This window comes from Ornithodoros turicata, chromosome 1, assembly GCF_037126465.1.
Source record: "Ornithodoros turicata isolate Travis chromosome 1, ASM3712646v1, whole genome shotgun sequence".
Lineage (NCBI taxonomy): Eukaryota > Metazoa > Arthropoda > Arachnida > Ixodida > Argasidae > Ornithodoros > Ornithodoros turicata.
In genome coordinates, this window is record NC_088201.1 from 3,519,464 (window position 1) to 3,534,316 (window position 14,853).

The window sequence follows — 14,853 nt, forward strand, 5'->3', positions numbered from 1 at the left end:
GGTGTACAATACACCAGAGCCGTTTCTGCAATACACTGATTATCGCGCAGGAATCATACACGCTTCTCTACGCGACAGCGAGCATTATGTTAGTAGTCTTTGGTCCTCAAATGGGGGATGATACCTGCGTGATGCGGAAACAAGATGGCGCCCCTACTCTCCCTCGGACCTCAGTGTCGCTACTCTGAAGCGAAGCTTAATTTAGCGACTCTTAGATTGCCCAAACAAATTACAAAACCAAGCCTCAACATGCTCTGGCTGGCGTAACAGACTCCAGAAAGAGACCTAGGTGACACACATTTATTCTCTCCTCCAACTCATGCCTCCATGGCAACACTCTCCTCCGTGTGCTTGCCCTTTCCCTTGTCCTTGAGTTGGCGGCCCTTGGCCCTCCTCTCGAGGATCTTCTTGCGATCCTTGTCCATCTTGAGCTTCACAATGACCACCTTGGATGGGTGAATGCCCACGTAGACGGAGGCGCCGTTTGCCTTCTCACGCTGAATGCGCTCAATGTACACCACAAACTTCTTACGGTACACCTGTACCACTTTGCCCACCTGCTGGCCTTTGTGGTGACCCCGGACGACCTGCGAAAGACGCACCATCATTGGAACATTGCTATGCCTAGGTTGTGTTACCGGCCCTCAAGGAACTGGCTGTGTGATCACACAACCAAGTACAACCTTTGCATGGATAATTTGAGAAATTGTCCGAATTTTCGAGGATGTCTGTTGACTTTTTATGGTAATATCGTTAGGGTTAGGACAGGTTCTATGTGTGCCACTGATACAGGAATCGTTATTAGAGAAACAATTAGAAAATATCAACGCAAAATAACCGCTGGTGACAGCCTTCGTGGGTTTGCCACAATGCTCAGAAAAAACACTTTCTGGGAACATTGGCTTACTACAACTTAATACGCAAACTTCACATCAATAATCGATAAGAGCTGAGAGAACTGAACAGATGCATGGTGAACATGCAGATGCTGATAAGTACACGTGCAGACAAGCTCAATGTTTCAAATGAGTTGCCAGACGACATGCGTGAAGAAATGCTATCAGGGAGTACTGCAATCACTTTATAAGCTTGGTTGACACAGACGTTTCAATGGTTAAACAAGCCTCACGCTGGTGGAACTTCGCACAAACACACAAAACTTTAACCTACCGCCATTGCTATCAGTAAACCGGAAAATACGCGTGTGCAAGATGTATCTGCGCCTTTAAATTTGAATACTTTCATAGTCGTTACAAGCAGACAAAAGCAAATCAGACCTCCCAAGAGGCCTGCAATGCACGTTTTCACGTCAAAAACAGGTGGGAAGAGGCCCTCGGCACACCGGTTTGGAAACGGTGCACCAAGAACTACTGGCAACGTGGTGCATCCCTAGACTGTGCCAGTATCAGATGCACACGAAGCCAGTCCACATGCAGTCTCATAGGTGAAGACATTTATACGGAATGGTACTAAAGCTGTGGCACAGTTGAACAATGACACTAATGACAAAATACTGCCAGAATTTAAGGGCGTCCAAGGACAGTCCCAAAGTCAAGGGCACCTAAGGCCTTGAAATATGGACTTCCAAGACACTCTTCAAACCTGTGCTTGCTATAAAATATAACGTGCAGCAAATGAGATAAAATGGAACATTTCCAGAACACGGCACCTATCAGCAAATGAACTCAGTCACCCCATTGTATGATTAGGCAGCTGTCGAAAGACTACCCATCCATAGGAAGATCTACTGCCCAAAATTCCTACATCTTTAAGCTGCATGCTGACGATGTTTTCTCATTTAGGGCCCCCACAATCAACGAGTCAATGCCAACATCTGCACGTACTTATCTAATGTATCGACGCTCACAAATATTCAAGGATCGTATCAAGGACAGCTTCTGACTGGAATAACCTTGCAAACTCTATAGGCAACGTGCACTTCGCTAGAGGCACCACTAGCTATTGTGCAACAGCACCCCTCGCGGAAAGCACGCGCACAGTCACGATGCAGTGTGTTCTGTGTTTACCCTTTGGTATGGCTGAAATCTTCTATGCCGATACATAGTTTTGGCCTGCGTGTGTTAACACACCAAGTAATAACTGGTAAATTTGGGTGGAGGTGGGGTCTGCAGCACGGCTAGCTACATGCTGTACACTGCAGCAAGGCGTAGGACTGCGAACAATTCTGAACACCTGGGTCGCTCAGAGCTGAGCTACAGAGACCGGCAGTGTACGAAATGGTAATCCATATCGTGCAGCACATTGGGCATTTGTCATGCTAACAGCTCCTATTCCCTACACTAAGACCAAACAAAAATATTGCTTTAGCACAGGGCTAAGCAAATTGATGGGCACGGAACACACGTGAAATATGTCAGTATTATGTATATTTACGCGTTATTTATACACGTATTACTCGAGATATACCTTACGCCAGTTCCACTAAACTGAGGCGTCCGAGTAAGAAAGGTGGCATAACTAATACGGCGTATTACGATTGACTCCATGTATGCACGTATCCCCGAAAACGTCACTGAGAATCGCGTCGCCTTTTCGCACATGCTTCAGGAAGCCAGAGTTCACAGTGATGTAGAAATACGTAGCCCGACCACCATACTCTTTCGAAAGGAATGGTAACGTGCCACCAGTCCTAGGAAAAGTATGGAGCTCACGTATTAAAAAGAATGGACATTTCCGTAAAAATCCGTAGATACAGATAAGAGCAGAAACGTATAATCTGCTTAATGAACATTGTTTTTGGGCGAGGATTTTGTGTATTTCATCGTCTGACACATTCTGTTTCGCATTTTGCATTGAAACAACGGAAATATGTGATGGCAAAAGTTATTGTGGAGCTGCACAGAATGGCTTTACTCTACCGGGTTCGAATCCTGGCGCCGACTGTGCTGTCTGGGGAGAACAGAGCAACGACGGCAATTATTTTTTAACTCACACAATATGAAGCAAACATTAAATTAAAAATTAGTTTTTTTTTTCACCAGAGATTTGCACATTGTGAATTTGGCTTCTCTTCCCAACTTTCGTTAACGTTTGTCCAAAAATCTGAAAACATAGCGAAGACACACGCTAGTTAAGAAAGGACTATAAGGCAAGGCTGCCCCATATCCCCTATACTCTTCAACCTATACATCGCCGAACTAGAAGAAAGACTCAAGACGTGTGGCATGGGAATAAAACTAAACTATCGAGAAAATGGGATACAACAGGCGCTGACAATCCCCGGACTTTTATACGCAGACGACCTTGTGCTGATTTCGGAAGAAAAGAGAGTTACGAGAGACGCTAAATCAATGCGGAAAATCATTACAAAATTACAAGAGGTCTGCACCGAGTGGGGATGAAAAGGACGCCGGACTAGAACTCACTGTTATGGGTACAGCCATACCATACCAGGAAACGTACACCTACCTCGGCATCGACATAGCAACTACCGTATTTTCACGCGTATTAGCCGCGGCGTATGCGTGATTTATTTTTTTCGCGGACGCTCTGCGGCTTATCTGGTGACTATTTTTCCCTGGTACTTTCCACATACCATGGGTTAAACGAAAGGGCCGACAGTGCCTCATGTTTTTCGGAACAGGACCGCCCTGCCAGTGCACGAACAATACCGAACAGGGGCGGGTCCACTCCACATTCGAGTGGACTAACCCGTCAATCCACGAAAAACACGCAACAAGGGCAGAATCCAATCTTAGTAGAACACTAGAACTGACCTCCTTTCTTATACATCATGCCGACACCGGAATGTGGACAGGGTTTATGGCCTTCCCCACGGTCTCCTTTGTCGGCAGACCCACAGGAAGGGCTCAATACATCCGTCATCGGGATAAAACGTGGTCAGCTAAGCGTCAGTTCTCATTTGACGAGAGCAGCAGCATTCGTGGACACGGGCACGGCAGTTAGAGGTGAGGCATGGCTCAAACGCTGAGGCACAGCCACGACAGCGGCTTCAAACTAAAAGTCGTCGACTTCGCGGACAAGTACGGGAACAGGGCAGCTGGCAGGGAGTACGGCGCTGACGAGCGTTGAGCGTCTCTGTTGATTTTGTATGTGCATCACTGGTTTAGCGCACAAAGCAGTCGCGTCGTATTACCTGCGGCTTATCTGCGGTGCGGCTAATACACGTGAAAATACGGTACACAGAACAGCCTCCAAGATTACGAGAAAAAAATATGAGGAAAAGCACAGCAGGCAATCGGGTACCTGAACAGTGGTAAGCTATGGAAAACAGTGGTAGTCCCCACAATTACGTATGCCAATGGAGCAGTTCTGCATATACTCAAACACAAGAGAATTTCTAGAGTGCAAACAAGGAGAGATAGGAAGAATGGCCCTAAGAGGCCACAGAGCCGTACCGAACGAAATAGTAATGGGTGACCTAGGAATCTCCACTTTCGAAGACAGAGAAGCATATAGCAAAGTAACGTATGAAAGCCGGTTAATAGATATGGAAGAACAAAGATGGCCACAAGAACAATACACAAGATTACAATTCTGATGGGAACGCCGACTAGATGGAATCCGAGAACTCGGAAATTGGAAGAAAAACACATAGCATACCGGTCATGCTTATAGAACGCCCTGCACCAAAATTATCGGACAAAGAAATGCGGGACCGAACTGCGGCAGTGGAGACTGAGGCTTGGAGAAGGCGAATGGAAGAAAAACCAGCACTCGAGACGTACAGAAAGGGGGAAGACTACAATAGCAAAGGTAATCGGGCTGTACGATAATTCCCGAGAAAGTGGCCGTCTGTTCGAGGCAAGAGGAGGGGTTCTACGAACGAGAGAATGGCGGAGCAAGTTCCAGGACATAGATAAGCACTGCCAGCTGTGTAAGGAAGGGAATCGTAGAAAACGCACGACATGCGATACTGGAGTGCGCGGTTAGGGTTGCCACCAGGCCGGTAGTATACCGGCACGGCCGGTTATTTGCGCTCTCTGCCGGTAGGAAGGTAATACCGGCCGCCTTTTGCCGGTATCAAGACCTTTCATAGGGGCTTTTGCCTTCAACATTTGACTACAGCTTGAATAAATCTGGAGCAGAGACCCAACTCCGCAGTCACCAGTTGTCTTCTTAGTTATTCATTATTATTCGTTGTTATTATTATCACTGTTATTCATTAAGTCTTGTGTTCGGAGGGGACAAGAGCAATGGTTGTGCAAAGCTGTTGGTGGTTGTGTCGAGCCAGCTACAACGTTCCTCGCCCACAAGCCTTTTCGTCCTTTCCCTCTATTCTACATCCTCTCCCTCAGCCGGTATTTTTCAACCCTATGCGCGGTATGGCAACCCTATGCGCGGTCCCAGGTGGAAAAAGCCCTCAGTTTTACGACGGCCAACAGAGAAGACACAGAGGAGGCAACAACCAAACGCCGATTGAAACAAGGGTCGGTAGAAAACTGAGAGGAGCATAGCAGACAGAAACGGAGGAATACAGGCGACGCAAAAGCGGACGATACAACGGGACCCCTCATCCCAAGAGAAAAGACTGACGCGACATCAGCACCACCAGCGGGGATAGAGTTGAAAGGACACGTCTACTACTGCAACCAATTAATGACGGAAGAGGAACGAAGCAAAGAATATCCGGCACGTCCGCACATTTAAAGCTGGACCCTCGTTCCAAAGGGCCCCACCAGGGGTGCCCCTACACTCCATCCATCCAGCTGGTGCACGAAATCCACGATGGAATAAGCTCGAGCATGGGAACATACACAATGATATCTCGTTGTGTATGTTCGTGTACTTGGTGTAGCCTATGCTCAGGCTTGTTTCACTATGGGAACAAAAAAAAAAAATCTGTAGATGTGGCAACACTGGCTTCAGCAAAGTGGAAAGGAAAACGCACAAGTGGAATCCACATCAGGAAAGGACTAAGGCAGGGATGCCCAATGTCACCCACACTTTTCAACATATATACATAGCAGAGCTAGAAGAAGGCCTCGTAAGATCTGGTATGGGCGTACACCTAAAGTATTGGCAAAATGGAAAGCAGCACCAGCTAACAATCCCAGGACTACTATACGCAGATGACATCCTCCTTTTATCGGAACGTGAAAGAGGAACTACAGGTAATGCTCAACCACTGTGGGGAATTCGCATCAGAAAGAGGGGCCAAGTTTAACAGCACGATATCTGCAATCGTGCACCTGAACACGCTCCTGGAGGACACAGAACTTACGACCCAAGGATCCGTCATACCCCACCAAGACATGTATACCTTTCTAGGGGTTACCATAGAGGGAATGCAAACTGGGTACACAAAATACGAGGAAAAGATACGAGCAAAGGTGCAGGGAGCATTGGGATACTTAAATAGAGTGGCACGACGGAGCTACAACTATACGCAAGTAGTGCGAGAGCTTCGGAAAATGGTGGTAGTCCCGGGACTGACATACAGTCAGACCTCGTTTTATGAACCCTCGATATACGAATTCCCTCAACTTACGAACGGCTCCACAGGGAACCAAACTTTTTCTGTGTATTTTGACCTCGTTTTACGAACCCTCGATATCCGAACTATGAACGGATTATTAGGGAACGGACCCAAAGTAGCCAAGGCATTCTGACCTCGATATACGAACGGGCGTTATGAACGTACAGAGGACAGCCCAATGGACCGGAGGATAATGAAAGTTCCTCAGTACATGCTGCCAAGGTCAAACATACAATGTCCCAACGCCACTAGGTTCCACAAACATGATTCACCATTTCCTGAAGGAATAATTCCGGCGTTTACAGCCGAACGGTTGTGAGTTTGGACCAGGTCTCCGAGATGGAAACATCTTGCCATTCCAAAAGAAGGCGTTCAGTCCTGACAGCCGGTGACAAGCGTGATATTTGCCGTTGGAAACAGTCTCATCCGCGCGCGGTACGGTACTTTGAGGACCGGGTGGATGAGTCAAGTGTCAGACTTCTGTCATCTCTTCTAAACAGGATAGACCCTGCCGAAAGTATGGTGCAAAGCACAACTACGCAGTATTTTCAATATTAAAACTTATTCAAATCAATTTCCCGTGGTTTTGTGAGGTATTTGTGCACTGCACACCTCGGACCTCGATTTACGAATACCTCGATTTACGAACGATTTTCTGAGAAACGAAGGGTGTTCGTAAAGCGAGGTTTGACTGTATATGCCAATGGAGTCCTATGTTACCCTGCTGCCACGAGAGAGTTCCTGGAACGTAAACAAAGGGAAATGGGTCGTGTGGCCCTTAGAGGTCACAAACGTACACCCAACGATCTAGGACTCTCTTCCTTCGAAGCCAGGGAGGCTTTCGGCAAAATCTATGAGTGTAGATTCATCATAGACATGGCCGACCACACGTGGCCGCACATAGTCTACAATTCTAATGGGAATTCCTACAAAATGGATTCTTCGAACGAGAAAACTTGCGACAAAAATACCAGGTACCCATCATGCTAATAGGCCGGACCTCACCTAAGCCAACCAAAAAGGAATTGCATCAACAAATCCGAAACATGGAAACAACGGATGGAAAACAAATCTGCGTTACAAGTATACAGGGAGGGGAAAACAAGCATAGAAAGTGTTGCGCAGCTATATGACAATTCTATAGAGAGCGATTCTGCTGTTCCGAGGCGGGGAGCGGAATGCTGCGGACGAGAGAGCTCAGAAGCAAATTTGAGCAACTTGATCGAAGCTGAACATGAGAGAACTGATGTACTGAGGCTGGAACAACATAGAAGGAACAATGCTGTTCCAGCCTCAGTACATCAGTTCGCTCATGTTCAACATTTGCCGCTTGCGTCGATCCCTGTCGTATGAATGTCTGTATGAGTGTGCAAAAATGTAAGAGTGAAAGGAGGATGAGTGAGAGAGACTGACTGGTTTGTCTCTTCAGATGACGCACCCTGGAAGTCGCTGAGAAGGCGTGTTAGCTTAGCTCAATTGGTAGAGCCCTGGACCGGTAATCCAGAAGATGTGGGTTCGAGTCCTACAGCTGGCTAACCTTTTCAGTGACTTTCATCTTTCATCGTTGATCAAAGCTGCCGACTGTGCAAGAGTGGACAATCCGAATCTACAGCTCATGTAATTCTGGAATGTGCTGCTCTGGGGGCGCACAGGTCATGCTCTCTACAAGAAGCCCTGGGGTTCCGGGAGGATAAGAGCTCGGATGTAGGACTCCGAATAACTAAGGACCGGTTGAGGCAATGGACTACAAAAAACAAAGAGCAAAGGTGAGGGAAATTACAGCCCATCGCGCCGACAACAGAACAACCCAACCGGAAAAGATAGAGGACGAACAGGAGCGCCGCCTGTTTTTGCGGCTGTCACAGCTTGCCTCGACCCAAGTCCTCTTACTGGGCACAGTTCCGCGACGTTTCGTCGAATCGGTGGCTGCCGCCTTTTTCTTGCTGCAACGTGTGAAATGCATAAAAGGCTCTCCTGACCTAACCTTGGTCAGGCGTCGATGAAATGGGCGGACACCGAATAGGGTAACTGTCCTTTTTGGCGACGCTTTATCATCGATATGGAGCATACTTGCAAGATGGGCCTGTTTTTACTCCCAGAGTTCATTTATAGACAATTATCGCTCCGAAAATTGCGATTCAGCGCAGACAGCTGTGAGAAACTATCTAAGGCTTACATTTCTATTCAATGGGGCTCAGTGCACTTTGCACGAGAGCAGCACCTGTCGTGCACTTCGTTTACAGTCCTTTATGCTGCCTCCTGCACGTTTTCGCGAATCGAAGACAGCTAGTGCTAGCCAGCACCAAGAACACGTGAGGAAGAATCTTGCATACAAGGTGATGTGCACTGCACGTCTTTCTCATGGTCAGACGCTAATGAAAGAGCAGCAGTACACATCAGCAGAAAAAGAAAAAAAAAAAACAGAAAGGCGAAGAGTCTAAACTCAAAAGTATTTCAATTATAAATCCTCGATGCACCCCAAACATCGAAATAAGCTCGTTTTCTCATCTGACTTACCTGAACCTCGTCATCTTTTCTGATTGGCATACTCCGCACGTTATACTTCTGCCTGAGGTCTTTGGACAAGGGTGAGCTCATGATCTTCCTGCGAATGTGTGATGGGGCATTGAAATGCCTCTTGCGGTTCTTCCTTCGCGATGAGGACACATGGACGTTAAATTTCGCCATGTCTGTCTATATCCTGAAAGAAAAACGTAGTCCACTGTAAGCCTGACACGTTCTAGAGCACGAGATCGATATGCAATTAGAAACACAGGGTAAGGAAGTTAGCGATCGCATTTTCTGTGAACTTTGCAATCACAACATGGCTCCAAGAGCTCACCGGGTGAAACTATCAGTCGAGTTTTCGCACAAATATCTCACATACAAACAAAATATCTACATCTACCTGTGCTCGATTAAATATTAAACTCTAGCAGTGATACCTGAGACTAAAATTCAGATTGAAAATAAGTGATTAGTTCGGATATAGCTATGACAACCCAAAACCAACTTACCACACAACGCGTAATGTCAGAAAGGAAAGGGATGGCGTAGCCTCAAACCGGAAACACTCAGTTGTTTCCTGAACACAATCAGTATATTTTATGTATTTCTTTTTTCAAGTACTCAACAGATAAAGCAACTACTAAAATTGCTACGCTATACTGAATTCCAATTAGATGATATTACAGTCATTACTAAATCCGCCAAGTTCGAGGAGGTCGAGAGTGCAATTAACCTTCCGCGAGTTGTGTTCTGTGGTTGATGTGATCATACTTGAGCTTTCCTATTTACGCTTATTGTAAGTAACACAATTTCAGTATTTGCGCTTTATCGTGTAAAGAAAATTGCGGAAACTGGTTTAGAAAATGTTATTTTCTTTGCTATCGGATAAATGATGGAGTAGTTAGCAGTACAGCTGTCAGCTACGTGATGACTATATGGATACTGATGTTACGTCGTTGAGTACCTAAAAAATTCTCGCTTATGTTTCAGAAACTTGGGCGAACCTGCGCACAGTTATAATGGTAAAGTTATTCTACATAGCAGTGCTATATAAGCACCCAACAAAAGGATCAACTCTGAAATCTGCGAGTGAGCTGTCATCGTTTGGGTACTTTCAAAGAGCTAGGTGTGTTGGCACATTAGCGAAAATTCTTATTCCGTCTGCTGCCCAAAATCTCGGGTACGTTGCAAGCTGCACGGTTGTGTTTACAGTGTTCTGGAATTCCTCAAGTTCTCTGGCCAGATCCTAGTTGCAAGGACACTACCAGCCTCTCGTTCCTCTGTGCGCGAAAAAGGTGAGGATTATTCAGCATGAAGGTGCGATAAAGTGTACCGAAATTTTATTTTTGTTTTTCAGAGTACATGTGTCACGTGTACGTCCGCAGCGATTACTTGGCAGGTGTTGTAGTCTCCGACCACGAGTACCCAAACCGGGTTGCACACACGTTGATCAACAAGGTCTCTCTCTTTTTTTATACTTGTGATAGCATTTTATAAATGTGAAAGAAGCCACACGAGATAGACAACCTGAAAGTGGTTCGCACTACCAGTGATTTGTAGAAACACAGTGTTGAGAGAGGGGGTCCGTATATTGTGTTTCAAGTCGGCGGTGGCAGTGTTTATAAGCTTAAATAAAAATGTACGGTCCCCTTTTACCGGAATTCAATATCAACTGTAATTGTGTAATTAATGTAGATTGATTGGTAATTTTAGTTATCAGTCATTATCAACTTATTCCATCAACAAACATTATGGTGAACACAACAAAATGTATATTCTGATCTGTCAATTTCTACATAATTTTTTATTAATCCGAGCCTCTTAAGGAAATTCACTTGTACTTGTGGAAATCGCTACGATTTAGTCACATACATGTACTTCATGTGACTCTACTCTGCTTTATTTTATGCCACTCGCAGTGTTTCAGGAAACAACTTATTGGATGCGAGCTACTCTCTTTGTCAGTTTTATGTATACTTGTACTTACCTGATTGAATTGATCAATCTGTCAACCAGTGCGATTGTTAGATCACATCCTGTCGTCTGCTAACAGTTTCTCGACGAGTTCTGCGCAAAAGTTCCATCTTCGACGTGGGCGACAGTAACAGAAAGGTACGCAGATACGGACAATTTGGCCGCTTGCCAATTCTTAATTCCTCTCATTTCTTCTAGCTCGTGCAACTTCTCTGGGTTGGAAGCTCTCCTCGCGAAGTACCAGGTAAGATTATCGCCTCTACGGGACAGCCTAAGTATGGCATGAAATGTGCTCAGTTAACCGTAACTAAAGTGAACTATAGTCAGTGACAACCTAAGTACTACAACTGGGACCGCCCACTCATCCGTTGAAGGCTTCTGCGATTGGCTACTGGCCTTTGCACGACGCCCCTGCTCCGTGATGTGGTGCCGGCTCTTTCTCTGATTCTCTTCAGAAATGCCCAAGAAGAAGTGGCCAAACCACTGTTCCGCCCTGGGGTGCAAAGCGGTATTCCTGGTGGCCTGGAAGATTCCTCTGCAGCACCTTTAGCTGCGACAAATTACATCGTGACGGCATTTTGGATGTTCTAGCTGTCGTGCATACAAAGTTGGAGGCTGCTGTTGGCAGTGCACAGCATGCCGTTGAACTCGCAATGAGGATTTTTAGTTTTTACTTGGTCCACCAGGCTGGCGCCTCTTCGTAACAGGGCTGAACAGTGCACAGGCAGCCAGGCGTGAGGAATCTAGGCAGCTTAAAATCAGCCGCCTTACATGAGCAGTGACACAAAATATGCGTACGTATGTACATACTGATAAGCTTTTTGATTTCTGTAAAGCTATACTTCTATTGGCTACTGGTGAATCAGCGCACTGTGCCGGTGCTGGTTCAGCTAGAAACAAATAAAGAGCGAACGGAAGGACCAATGAAACACACACAATGAACACACTAGAAAACACGTTGTAAACAATGTTTAATCTATCAATGTAGTTCCACTCGGAAAATGCCTTTCAGTGGGGATTAGAAGAAATGGGCAGCACAGCTTTCCATACGTGCTCCAGCAGAGGTATTAATGGAATTTGACCATAGTGCAGTGATTTATCCAGACCCCCCCTACACCCCCTAACACTCCCCAAATGTTCAGGGGGTGCCCCTGCGATTTCAGCTTTAGACACACGTCGGTAATGATATGTTAAGGTGCAGTGACGCAACTATAATAATGATCCCGCCCAATTTTTTCTAACACCCCCTCCGTGCTTGGGATTCTGGGTAAACCACTGCCGTGGTGCCATCTAGTGTCAAGCATACTTTTACTAATCTGTGAAAATATTTTGCATGCTATTTGTTAAACATCTGTGAGCCGACCACTTTTATTCAATGTTTCGGAAATCTGTTGAGAAAATATTATGTGTGTACTGTTAAGTCCTAAAAATGGGTGTACACTGACGGCGACGTCCCTTTACGTGTCGGGTCCTCACTAAGCATTGATTTCCCTGCAGAACCCGGTGGAAGCAGACGCCATGACAAAAATCCAGGCTGACTTGGACGAAACCAAGATAATATTGGTTAGCGTAAAATGTTCGACTGCGGTAATTTTATTTATTGATTGATTGGTCGTTTCTTCTAGCACAACACGATAGACGCGGTTTTAGACAGAGGCGAAAAATTGGACGACCTCGTGGCAAAATCTGAAGACCTCAGCATGCAGTCCAAAGCATTTTACAAAACAGTGAGTATTTTATTCTGCACATTGCAGATCAACTCGCCATATCGAAGTTGACTCGACGAAGACTCAAAGTTGTCCCAATGAGAACATCTGAGCTCTTCAGTCAATTGATACCAAAGCTGTTTTCAGAACAAAAATAAAATCCGTCCCATAAATCGTCCGCAAAAAAGTTGTGAAGGAACGCCATTTTTATCTTTATTTTGTTCACTGCACATCTTCGGAGACCCGTCTTTCCTTTGCCCCCAGTGTCAGAGGGTGAAAGAGCACGCTGTCGCCCCTTGCATCCTGGAAAAAGATTAACAGAAAATGCAACGCAAGATAAGGGCAGTTCCGATAGCGTCACCCGATACATGTGTTTTTGTTTTGTTTCCGCAAGTTAAAGCTCATCTTCGACGCATGAGGCTCCTTCACCCTCTCACATTGGGGGTGAAGGAAAGACGCGTCTCCGAAGATGCGCAATGAACAAAAGTCTGTATGTAAAATTTTATTTTTTTTTTCTGGGGAAAAAAAAATTGCAGGCATCAAAACATTTTGTGCTGTTCGGCAAATTGATGCATATACTTCCATCAGATGTCTTAAACTGAAAATATTCTGGCTGGCACTCCGTACTCCTTTAAGGCTCAGCCGTCATTTTGTCTGGGATGTAAAAACAGTTTATGACCAGGGCTTCGAGTGTCACACAAATATTTATAACCTACGGGTATCGCACGAGAGAATACTTTGGGGACTGTATAATAGTGATCCGATTGCGTATCGTATTGCCGATAAACATGATCGCCGACTCGTTAATGCTAAAGGTCACAGGATAGAAAGGAAGGTTGATGAATACAACGGATGGCGTCACTCATTTTTCGCACTTCTGGTTTCTGCTGCCGATTCCTATTACAACTTTTCTGTTTCGAATCTATATCTAATCTAATCTATCTATATCTAATCTATAATAATAATAAATAATATCTATATCTAATCTAATCTAATCTAATCTGCTTTTCTGTTCGGACTCCAGAAAAGCAGAATTTGCACTAATATCTCCTTGAGAATAAGAAAAAGATGCAAAATTAAGGGATTTCAAGTACCAGTGGGGAATCACGCATGACATGGTTCCAAATGGACTACACAAAATTTTCCCATACATGCTGTCTGGAGCGATGTTGCCCAAAAACTTTTCACCCTGAAGTAGTGTAAAAGCACTCCACTCGTGGTGTCAGACTCTGACTGTATTTTCACCATTTCTGTTTCTCGTACAGTGCAGAGACGATGTTGCCATTACATTCTCTCTCTCTCTGTTTTCCATAGGCACGCAAGACAAACCAATGTTGCACAGTTCTTTGAAAGCCTGCCAAGCCCTTAGTCCGTGAGCATCTCCAGACCAAACGTGGAAAAAAAAGAAAGCTGTAAATGTTGTCATTATCTTTTATGTTATATTGTGCTACTCTTAAGAATAAATTGTGCCTCTGTATCCAAGAACACGTTTTTGTTCCAAAAATGGTAGCTTTGGTAGGTTGTATAGCCTACAGGAAGTAGGTAGGTTAGGTAGGTAGTAAAACAAAATCACTCGTGCCACTGCATAACAATAATGGTCATTAGGGGAATTCAGTAGTCATTATCGTTGCGTTTTCTATTTCTGTAATGGAGGAATGTGGCATGTGTCTCCGTCTCCAGCTCCACTTGTGGTCATATGCCTGCCTGCCGAGAAGTAAATTAGTCACGTTTGCCACTGGGACAGGTAACGTGATAGCGGCTGTGAATAGCATTCAGCAACATGAGAGCTTCACTCTCGTAACGACTATTCAACAAATACAGTAGACTTTCGTTAATTCAGCGCCCAAAAAACAACAGATTTTTGTTTGACTTAGCAATATTTTGCCTACATATACACAAAAACGCGATTCAAGGAATGGGCGCCGCCATTAGTGCTGCCACCCCGTGGTAGTCACAGGAACTTCTGCACGTGTGGACTGCCGTATGCAGAGCCGTGTGTGTTTCCGTTCGTATTCATTTCGTGGCGGTTCATTTTCTCCTGCTCAGGAACCGGTGTAGAACAGATATCGCACCCGCCAATAGGAATCCAAATAGGATTCCTAGGAATATCCAATAGGAAGAGATATTTTGGCAGTCCACCCCTGTTGCGTCGTCGTTGGGAACGAGGCTAGGGAGCGAACGGAGACTAGTGGTTTGAGAGTAACG

General features: G+C 45.3%; 2 protein-coding genes across 2 annotated transcripts; one reads left to right on the top strand and one right to left on the bottom strand.

Annotated features, from left to right (window-relative positions):
• Positions 1-284: 284 nt before the first annotated feature.
• On the bottom strand, positions 285-9,182 carry LOC135377312 (large ribosomal subunit protein uL24-like). The gene is made up of 2 exons (XM_064609650.1): positions 8,978-9,182; positions 285-587 (listed from the first exon to the last, which is right to left on the bottom strand). Exons 1-2 carry the CDS (start codon positions 9,146-9,148, stop codon positions 318-320), a joined length of 441 nt encoding a protein of 146 aa, XP_064465720.1. The 5' UTR covers positions 9,149-9,182; the 3' UTR covers positions 285-317.
• Positions 9,183-9,660: 478 nt separating this feature from the next.
• LOC135396639 (synaptobrevin homolog YKT6-like) lies at positions 9,661-14,125 on the top strand. The gene is made up of 9 exons (XM_064627719.1): positions 9,661-9,764; positions 9,959-10,094; positions 10,181-10,263; positions 10,326-10,426; positions 11,022-11,080; positions 11,141-11,186; positions 12,440-12,505; positions 12,568-12,669; positions 13,963-14,125. The coding sequence occupies exons 2-9, from the start codon at positions 9,988-9,990 to the stop codon at positions 13,996-13,998; spliced, it is 600 nt and encodes a 199-aa protein (XP_064483789.1). The 5' UTR covers positions 9,661-9,764; positions 9,959-9,987; the 3' UTR covers positions 13,999-14,125.
• The last annotated feature ends 728 nt before the right edge of the window (positions 14,126-14,853 follow it).